Source organism: Aptenodytes forsteri, unplaced genomic scaffold, assembly GCF_000699145.1.
Source record: "Aptenodytes forsteri isolate BGI_AS27 unplaced genomic scaffold, ASM69914v1 Scaffold166, whole genome shotgun sequence".
In the NCBI taxonomy this organism is placed as follows: Eukaryota; Metazoa; Chordata; class Aves; order Sphenisciformes; family Spheniscidae; genus Aptenodytes; species Aptenodytes forsteri.
In genome coordinates this window covers 4,923,304-4,934,557 of record NW_008796110.1, presented here as the reverse complement: position 1 = coordinate 4,934,557, position 11,254 = coordinate 4,923,304, and the positions used below count along the sequence as shown (strand labels likewise).

The following is an 11,254-nucleotide window of genomic DNA, read 5'->3' as shown; positions in this document are numbered from 1 at the left end:
AATGGCCTCAAGTTGCACCAGGGGAGGTTTAGATTGGACATGGGGAAAAATTTCTTTACTGAAAGAGTGGTTAAACATTGGAACAGGCTGCCCAGGGAAGTGGTTGAGTCACCATCCCTGGAAGTATTTAAAAGACATGTGGATGAGGCGCTTAGGGACATGGTTTAGTGGACATGGTGGTGTTGGGTTTACAGTTGGCCTCGATCTTAGAGGTCTTTTCCAACCTTAATGATTCTATGAAAATAATTATGTATTCAGATGTATTAAAAATATCTAACACCATAATATGTATATTTTATGGTCCTTATGCTTTACTAGATTTTGCAAAAATCCAATTCAATTAACAACATTAGCACTAGCAATTAGCATGCTGCCAGGAACATCAAGATTTGTATACAAGTATCTCTGCATGCCATCATTATGGGTGTTCATGTACTTCAAAAAGAAGATTAAAAGCATGATTGAAGAGGTTGTTAATGTTTTACATGAAGGTTCTTTTCTTTTAGTTCATCTGGTTGTACAAAAGCTCAATTTGTTGATCCATCACTTTTCTGATTAGTCTGATGAATGAAGCATTGACTTACGTCTGCATATTTCTGTGGTATAACATGATTGCATTCATTTAACAATTAATCAAAGACAATGACATACTTAGGAATATATAATTTAGTTTTGCTTATCAGTTTGCTTAGCAAGAGCAAATTCTCAGGCTCCTGAAAATTAAATAGTGCAACATAAAATGATAGAAATGTCTTGTTTTGATGTAGTATAATTTGACTGCCTAAACACACTCTAAATAATTTATTTCCAGATGCATTAAAAGCTATGATTTCTTCTTTTCACTGGCAGTTTAAATAAACTGAAGGCCAAAACCAGTTTTAACTTCATTTTCTTTCTAATTAGTTAGGATTTTTTTTCAAAGCTTATATCAAAAATGATAACTTTTGTTTTCCAGATACTATGTAGCATTGGTCTACATCATATAGTTGCTTTTGCCTTTTAATTAATTTTAGTTTACATTAAAAACTATCACCACTATAAAATAAAAAACACTTTATTAAAATAATCTTTGTAACCTAACCACAAAAACTAAGGGCTTAATAAGTTTACCATCTTTTAATACTTTCACTATTTATATAAAACAAAAATATGTACAAAGCCCTTTTAAAGTACGTAAGAAAGATTACTAGATAAGTATATGGTATGAAATTACATTAATCCATTATTTTTATGCAAGTGCTCATAACTAAGTAATATCTGTCTTAGAACTTGTTCCCGTTGACTTTAACATTGCAAGGTTAAGATCTAGAAATAAAAATGCATTACTATTATATTACTATAAAGTATTCAGATTTAAATGAGTGTTTTTCCTAACTATATAGCTTTGAAACAACAATCTTCATACTGTATACGGGCTTAACAAAGATACAAAAGGAGAAACAGCATTTGCCCTCTTGCAATTGAGGAACACTTCTGCTGCAGACCTTCAGCTAGAAATCTCAAATAAAGCTTACTCCAACCCTCTCAAATAAAAAAAAGACACTTTAATACAAAACCCCAGTACAGTTTCCCAACTGTTTTAGCTGCAGTTAGAATATTTTCCTATAAAAGCAAAGGTTGCATAAAGCTCAGCCAACTTTTCACTTTTTTTTTTTTTGGTCATTTTGTGCAAAATCTGTGAGGTCCAGGTATCATGTACTTAAGCCCGCACAGATCCACAAGAAAAATGCAACCGTATGCACTTTGGGAGAACCCAACACATGCTGCAGTGAAAAAACAGCAGGAGCCCAACTCTACTTGTATGAGAGTCCTGGATATTCTCAAGAGCTGAAGGATTTACCTGTCCACTTTCTCCTACTGCAATTATTTTAGTCAAGTCTGATACACCTCTTTCCCATTCATTGCTCTCACTCTCTCAGGCTTACAGACTGCTTGGAATCCTGCTCATCCTCACGTTAAAAGACAAAGTCCAACTCTGCAAAGGGCTACCAGCTAGACTTCTAAGAAGCATACAGGTACATGGCACTCCTTGATCTCAGTGTTGTCAATGGTCTAAATATTTTTAAACTCTAAATCTGTAAAATGTGTGCAAGTTTGATGGGCTTTTTGGTTTTGTTTTTTGTTTGTTTGTTTTATTGTCCTCAAACTCTGACTTCCAGTTGAAGAAAAAGGCATTTGGCTCCCTTGACAGTTGAAGCCTCATCACAGTTAAATTGTACATAGAGCCTTGTGCAGGAGAGACTATTGCTTTTCAGCTGCTGTTGGCTCAGTTATGTAGCCTCCGAACAAAGGAAAAAGCTAGGTACTTGGAATTTATTTTTAAACTTGCTCACAACCAAATGCAACTGCAAAATTCCACATCCACATAAGAGAAGACAAAGCTTCTGAATACACTCAGAATTAACTTTCATCAGTTACAAATGCTGTTACTTTACACACACAATCAACTGTGGGGATAAAGCAAAGTCTAGGTTATTTAGCTATTGCACAGCCAAGAGTCAAAAGGGTAGTATAAGGGTTTATTTCAGAGCACTCAGACTCATGTTCCTATAATTATTAGTACTTAAGAGTTTGAGTTATTTTTCCCTTCAGCAACTCCTCTACTAAATGAAGTGGATTTTTGCAAATGAGACACTGCTTGTCTTTCAGTCACAGCATAATGCAGTCTATGCAATAAATTCTTTCCCACTGTGTGCTTTGCAATTACAATTCCTCACTGATACCATAACTCAACACGGTAATAAAAAATAATCAGTATTTATCTAGTGCCTGTGGATTAAAACTTTTCTTACACTGCTGAAGCAAAGCAGAAGTTAGCTGGTTTTAGAGGTTATGAAACGTACCCAGACAAGGAGCAACAGATTTCTTTTCACTGTTCCACAGTAGCCCAGCATCCCAACTATGATGAGGAAACAGCAGACTGCAATCATGACCGGGTGGACCACAGGAAAGTAGGTCAAAATGACAGCCTCCTCCACCCTAAAACCAATCAGAACCATAACCAAAAAAAGCATAATCACACAAAAATGATACAGAAGAAAAACGTAACATAGCCATTAAAACAAAACCGGTGGATTAGCAGATGTATTCTTTCCAGCACCTTACACATGTCACAGAAATCTCTTCTACCTGGTTTTAAAGTCAAATGCTGCATTCAGGTACCAGAAAGTAATGTATCGTCCGAAATCTTTTTGGAGCAACAGCGATCTTCCTGTGCTGCACTTGCACAGTATGTAGCACAATGAGGCCCTGTTCCATCACTAGGGCTCATAAGCACTGCTGTAATAAAACTAACAGCATTCCTAAATCCTTGGACTGATTAAAGTATTCAAAACTAAACAGTAATATAATATGTTGGCAAAGGGCCAAAAATTGATCCCTGTCAGAAGAGAAAGGCACAGGAATAAAACAAGATTGAATTCATTTATTTCCCCCTTCTCTAATTTCAACTGATGCCAGAAATGGTGGCAAAAATACACCTTTCAACAAAACAATAATTAGCTCAACTGAAGGCTTCTTAATTCAGAAATCCTAATTAGGAAACTTGCCATACAGAATGAACGACATATACTGCAATCAATCACCCACACAGATTAATAGGTTTAAGGAAAGCTTTACCTTGTTTCTGCGGTTAAAGTGAGAACATTATTCAGGTAGTCTCTCATCCAAGCAGAAACACCTAATACGCTGATGGACATCAACTAAAAAGAAAAGATGAAGTTATTTATCATGAGTTTAAAAAAAATTGCAAGATCATTCATAATTTAAGTAGAGGATCAATCATCAGTACATCTTTCATGCATTCATTTATCCAAACAGTATACTGTCCCCCAAACTGTACTTCTATATGCTTAGAGTTGGTTTGTTGCCCAAGTATTTAGGGAGACAGTGACAATAATCTTTTCTTCCAGTATGCATAATTAATGCCTGGAATACCTTCTCTTCTACCCCATGATGCCACTGCTGGCTCAAGTCCCACCGCTGCACACAACGTACCACAGAAACAACAGGGAGGGATTATGCTGCTAAAATCAGCAACTCTTTTCATGGCTCACAGGTGATATCCACCAGTCTGTATGAAACCACGAAGCCATGCTCAGGTACACAGCCAGTGAAGAATAATCTGAAGCCACATACAGGATACAACAGTATCGGTACACTCACACATAGGAGAGGAGATTTATCTCAGGGTTAAATTTAGAAGAATCTGATTCTCTTGCTCATTCAGATAAAGTCACACCATGAACACTATGCCTCAGTTTCCTGAACTGTAAAATGACAACAAACTCACTGCACTTCAATTATAAACCCCAGATCATCAAAGCGTTTGGGTACCTAACCTGCCAGGCACTTGAAAGGCATAAAGCCACTACACTTTCACCAGGACTGCTCCTATGGCAAGTAAATCCCTGAGACTGAACCCACCCAGAATTGCCACCACCTCAGCAGAACCAGATCTCTGTCACCTGATGCCATCATGCACTCCAGCACACCTGGGATCTACCAGTAGAAGCTCTGGCCTCTGATTTTCTTGAGAAGCCAAACCTGAACAACGTGATCAGAACATACCTGCCACACCGTGACAGCACCAGCTCTTCTGCTGCTGTAGCAGAAGTACTGCTAGAGGACAAGGCATTCTTCAACAGCACTTGTCCATGTGTTTTGCACTGGGCTAGATAAGTCAGTAGGCCCTTCCTCCTGGAGGAGGGCTCACGTAACAGCGGCAGTCATCCCCACCTTTGTGCATGCCCTCTGGCCCCAAGAACACCACGTGTCCTCCTGCACGCACAGGACAGATGGAGCGCTGCTCCCCAAACAGACGGTGAGAGATGCAGCTATAAACTCCTTCGAGGAGGGGAGCTTTTTTACAAAATGGAGCAGTTAAGGTTACTAATGCCACTGCTTACTTCTCAAACCATTTCAGGGAATTCAGTTGGTTTATTACACCCAAAGGAGAATTTAGGAATATCAATCTCACATGGGCACCTAAGCCTGAACCGCAGTTCAGGGGTTAAACCTGGCAGACTCAGGACTTCAGAAGCACCACTGTCTAGCTGAGGGAGGGAGGGAGATCTAAGCATGCTGGCTCTCCTGAATACTACTGTTCTCATGCATTGTATAGGTTTATGCCAGGAAACCTCAGCATTATTGAGGATTATTATACTAACAGCTTCTTAAATCAGCAAGAAGTGCTAATCTTCCCTGTTGCCTTCAACAGCTAGCTTCCCACACGCCCTCATATTTCCCTAAAGTTGTTACGAAGAACAAGTTAACTGGTTCAAACCTAACATGTAAGAAAAGTCGCTCTGTGTCCTTACTGGCTCCTTTGCCTGCAGCACACCCACAGCAGGCTACCTCTGCCATTAAAATTTCAAAAGACGTCCCAGTGGCTACCCCACAGCTTCTTCCTGCTTTTCAAAATGATGCACAAATTACAAGCACTGCCTTGGTTCTGGGTGGTGCCAGCAAGAGCCCTGGGTGCTCCCAGTGAGAGCCCTGGGTGCTCAGCATGCTGCAAGCATAGTCCTGAAAGCTAGTGCATGCTACAAGTCTATAATGTACACGCAAGTCCTTTATGTTCTGTGGGATCTATTTTGGCTGGTGGAACAGTAGGAGTAAAGAGTGTTTTCTGTTGTGTTATTTGCAGGAAGCTGCAAGAGCAAGGAAAAGAAGACGACTAGAATCTCCTCCTAGATAAACTCTTCAACAACGGCTACCTCCTTGGATGAAAGCATCAGGCAAATATACCACACAAGCCGTAAAAAACATGTTTCTAACACAAAGAGAGGTAAAGAAGACTACAGGCAGCCAGCCTACCTTCTTATGGTCAAAAAGCAACAGAAAACATTTTTAATCCTCCACATCTTCCTGCAAGGCCTGCTGATCACACAGAGAATACGTTAGCTCACTCTTCCACCCCGTTTATAGTAAAGTAAGACAAATTTGGTTACTTTGCTTTATAGCAGTGGCACTCAGGAGTGAGAAGTCCATCAAAACCACACTCCTCAGCAACTTTTAATAAGAGCCGGATGGTCCTGCTACAAAAACCGTACCAGAAAAATGTTCACTTGCTAAATAATACTCTTCCTCCCATACCAGACTGGTAGACTGCCTAGTCCCCACTCTCCATTAGGAACTCGCAGGCTGCACTCATTTTCTTTCAGCCTTCAGTATGCAGCAATACATCCCTGTACAGCAACAAGAGAAAGTGGATCCCTTGGAAGAAGGCAAGAGATTGCTCCTTCAGCAGAGGTAAGATTTAGCAGGCAAAAGAGTCACCACAAGGATATTGGAGCCTGCAGGTTATTCAGAGACAACAGGGAGATCATGGAGCAACCAGCTAGAAGGCAGAGAGGACAGAAAGGACTTCTAGAGACCAAAAGAAACGAGCAGAGTCCTGCCACCGAGACAATCATTCAGTGTGCTAGAAGAAAGGACTTGCCTGCTCTGTCTGCTTAAGTTGAGTTTTCTCTACCTAGATACGTATTTCTGCCCACATAAAATCAGTGAGGGGAAAGTCTAGGCAGATACATCTCCAAGCTGTGGCCGACACATGGCCATATGACTTCTACAGAAACGCTTAATGACCATATTGTGGAACATGACACCGTTTTCACTTATCATGAACAGCAACTGGAAGAAAAGCACTGCTTCCTTTCACCTAGGAAACAACCTTCACCAATAATGTAACTACATGAACACTATTTCAGTTCATAAGAACAAGCTCTCTATGAAAGGTCTCTCACTCATTCAAAAAGCTTTTAGCCATTTAGGTCCCCCTGGCTGTTCTCCTTCAGTGTAAATAGCTAACAGCCAATTACTACTGTTTCTTGCTGGATGTAAATTACATGCAAAACAATTCCCTCTGCAACCCCTGTGAGAGCTACAGCTCACCCACTCACCTACCCTGTGCCCTGAATGATCTCACCACCATTAACTCCTTCAGGTGTTACTGACTTCTGCTACGCTTACAATGCACGTATGGTATCAACACAAGAACTAGCTCAGCATTACTCTAAAAACGTACACACACAACACCCTACCCCGCTGCTACACAGATGTTACACACAGATTACCTGTGCAACACCCTCCTGCCAACCAGACAAATTCCTTGGGAGGCACCTTTGGCACCTTATTTTGAAGAAAGTCCAAAGTGAATTATTACTCCGAATGACCTGAAATGCTGTGACACACTGGATTCACATCCATGAAAGTCAGTAAACACTGTCAAACTGGGGCAGCATAATGACGTGGCTCAGAAAGAGAACAGGCAAATACTCAAGAAGCTCCTCTTGAACAGAGAGGCCCATGGAAGAGCAAACCGTGATAATTCAAAAGAGCAATTCAGCAATAGGTTGATTACAAAAGGTATATTTTACAGCACATAACCCGGCAAGTGCTTGGTAGCTCTTTGCTAGCAAAGGGAATTGCTGGGAAAAAAGTCATATCCCTTCTGATCAGCAAAAGTGAGCCTCTGGGCAGGAGCACCCTGCAAGATGAAAGATGTGTTTGCAACACCAGACTGCCCTGCGTAATGACCGATGTTTAGTTTAGTGACAAAAGATTATCAAGTACTAACTCACACCCATCAATCGACGTGCTCACCTGCTCCATAGCCACAGGGGAATCACAAGACACGCGCACCCGACCTCCACAGCCTCCTGCTTATGACTCAACACGCGTATGTGCTGCGCTATAAAGTGCTACGCATCCTCAAGTGCCAGCTGACATCAAGGAGGCTCCAGGCACCCACCATTTACCTACAGCAGAGGCAGATCTTCAGCCAGCAGCACAGGAATTAACTAACACCAGCAATACAACTCAGCCCATGGGCTCAGTAGGCAGGAACAGTAACAACCTCCCCAAAAACCTTGGTGTGCATCCAAACCTACCAGCAAAGAACAGCAGTCACATCACTGCAATTCACTGCCACGCGATTTTCAAGTTGTCATGGGCAGGGGCAAGGTCCTGATTACAGTTTTTGTTGGTTCATTTGAAGGATGGAAAAAAGGTGGCCTTAAAAAACTGGCAGCCCCTACTTCAGCCACTGTTTTGTAATTAATTTAGATGTAAAATATGGTTAGAAATCTGTATCAAGCAATCAGATGAAAGGACACAGGTTTATGAGAAATAAAACTACCAAGATAATTCTCACCACATTAGCAGTTACATCATTTCACCAAAAAGTTTTCATCCAAGCTTCTCTGATGACAGCCAGTCTGCTGTGCTGTAAACATGACAGTAAGCAGTAAAACATGTTTATTTGTTGCAGCTGGCTGCACAAGTCACTATGGGTTTCATTCTGAACCATCACAGTATGTTATATAGCCATCAACACAACACTGAAGAGTTTACAAAACTGCCTGCTGTCATACTCTATTTTAAATATATTTTCACCCTGATTAAACAAAGGTAATAAATCATATTTTTATATAGGAGCAATATGCAGATCACACAACAATATATTAAAATTCCAAACTAATTTATGACACAAAGGTTTTAAAGCTACTAGAGCTTTCTCAGACAACTGAATTACAATATCCAACAATGGACTCAAACTATTAGGAGTGGTCATTTCAAGCATAGTTTAAATTGTCTTTGGAACTCTTTTACATAAATTACGCATCAAAATGAAAACATCAAATCATCTTTTATTCACTAAGTATATATTTTAAGCCCTTACTGTGACAGTACTACTCACAATGCCTTTGAGGCCATACCTAAACTGGAAAATAAATCTGTGTTTTCAATTAATAAATGAACATGAGTTTCTGTCTTTGAGGAAGCAAGACCAATTGCTGTAGCTAGTTACACACCTGTTTTCATTCTCTTGTCACTTTTTTCATTCAAACCCTCTAACACCTTAATTTTTTAACAACAAAAGTTGCTTTGCTCAAATTTGAGAGAAGGGTGGCGGTTTTTCATTATTATATGGGAAGAAAGATTTAAAATATCTTTCATATTAAAAATCACACGTTTCTTTTAATTCAAACAGATGGGATAAACAACTTCAGGCAATGCTCTGGTACCTGTACAAAATGCTGACTACCAGCACTACAGAGCAACTCACTTTGCAGAACAAGGTTTCCAGCTCCAAGGAAATACTTCCAAGACATGACAACATTCATCAAAATATGTCCTTTGATTTTAGTAAAGAAATAAACCTGGAGAAAATTTTCCAGTTAAAATTGATTTGGGTAACCTGAGGTGTGACTTACCAAAGTGGGGGGGGGCAGGGGCAGGGGGAAGCAGGGAGCAGAAATCACTACAAGGTCATGAACAGAGCATGTTGCAATGCTTTCACAGGATTTTCACAATTAGGTTCAATATTCAGATCATTGAACAAACACAGATGACTCAGATCCCTGGACAAACAGACAACTACATTTTTTTGGGAGGGAGGGGCATAAGGGCAGGGGAGAGCGGGACAAGAGGTCTTGTTTTTCTGTATTACCTGGCAAAAGCGCTTAAATGTTTACAGAAAAAAGAGTGGCCTATAAAAAAGGAAATTCCCCTTATTCCCCACTAATGCACCTTTTATTCTACGGACATGACAACATTTAGTTTTAGCTAAGGTTCCTACAAAGGGTTTTGCTTTGGTCTCCTTCCACTTGCAAACAGCTGAAGCATGTACTTATTTGCACTCTGAATCTGGGTTTGCTTGCACAGCTGCAACAGCGAGTTAACAACCTGCTCCATGTTTGGCATGGGCAGGAACTTGCACACTTTGCAATAAGGCAACTGCCAGAGCAGTGACAGGCTGCTAACGGGTCACCCTCCTGGGGGAAGCAAGCAAGTTTTCCAGCAGTTGACTGTGCAAGGTTCCTACAGCAGCACAGCATAAAGAACAAGTAAGAGCCCAAATATGCAAACAGGTCAAGGTACAGTTCATCTATCGGCTGGTTCTTCTGAGTGTCAGACCCACGTATCAACTTCTGGGCTGGGTACATGAGGGTACGTTAAAAGCAAAGAGGGATGAGAAAGTGCATATATTTCTGCATCCATTCTCTCTGTGACTAAGGTAGTCACTGTATTTCTTGTTAGGACACGATTTGTGCCACTTTTCCCTCAAAAGTAAGCGTGCCACTGTCAAGAGACCTTTTGCCTTTGGGGAAGCAGAGGCATGTGCTGCTGATCGTGGGTAATTTGCAGCCATGCACAGAGCTCGTGTCCAGATCCACATCACAAGCCACACACCACCATCAAGGTGATACACCTTCACTTATACACAATATACTCTTAATTTTGTTTCTGTAAGAGCTTGTTTTTGTTCATGGACAGTAGAGTCAACCTCACAGATGGCAGGCAAATTATTTTTAAATCCAGGGTATATAACTGAAAGACTGATATGAGAAGAGAGTATGCATTTCCTATCATCCACAGGACCTACATATCAGCGGGTTGTGGGTACACCACTTAACTTTCCTGTTTTACACATGAATACCCATGAGCACATGAAGATTACTAAAATAAGCCTGCATTTTTAATTAAATCACACACATGCACATTCATAAATGCACAAATTAAACTGTCCCCTATACCTTGGGAAACAGCTACAAGAGATTAAAAAATTGGTATTATTCCTATGACCCTTGCCTAGTGTCTACCACAGACTCTTGAGATTATGGAAAATCTTCAAGGTACAGAAGCAGTGCCTGACAATTTGTGAATAACTGGGTAGCTATCTTCTACAGAAAGAGGTGCGAACTTAAAGAAAAAAAATGCAAGTACCTACAAGCCAGATGGACCTTCCCAGTTCTGCCAGAGATCATGGCTTACTGGTATGAGCAGTTCCCCTTGAGCTATTGGCTCAAATCTAGTCAGCGTGGGTTTGTGACTTCATCCTCAAGGTAGATGCAGTGAGCTCCACACAATTAATCGTGAGGATTACCCAAAAAATGTCTGTGATTTCATTGATTTCTGAATGCCAATTAAGAAGCATATTAACATCATTTCTAATATTAGGGTGGGGTTAATTTTTTCCTTTCCATCATCACATCGAGCCACTCTCTGTTTCAGGACCATTTTGCAGAGACTTGTCTACCAATTCACTGTTGACATGCCATGCAGGGTGAGCCATGTCACCTACGAAGATATACATGGGATAAAGGGTTATATAAAAGTAGATACTAAGTTGACTTATGGCTGAACTCTACTTTGGTAGGACATGGTCTGGTAATGTAATGATGTTATATAAATAATGCAGCCTAAAGACACCAAAAAGTAAAAGATTTCTCAAAGACCAGAATTAAAA

At 40.4% G+C, this 11,254-nt stretch overlaps 1 protein-coding gene across 2 annotated transcripts in view; it reads right to left on the bottom strand.

The window, feature by feature from the left end:
- The window catches only part of TSPAN12 (tetraspanin 12), a 34,155-nt gene extending 30,454 nt beyond the window's left edge, over window positions 1–3,701 (bottom strand). For both annotated transcript variants that reach the window (XM_009286809.1, XM_009286810.1), the window contains exons 1-2: window positions 3,619–3,701; window positions 2,844–2,979 (exon numbers count right to left, since the gene is read on the bottom strand). In XM_009286809.1, the coding sequence (XP_009285084.1) occupies window positions 2,844–2,979; window positions 3,619–3,698 (216 nt within the window). In that variant the 5' untranslated portion in view covers window positions 3,699–3,701. The remainder of the gene's footprint in view (window positions 1–2,843; window positions 2,980–3,618) is intronic.
- Between the last annotated feature and the right edge of the window lie 7,553 nt (window positions 3,702–11,254).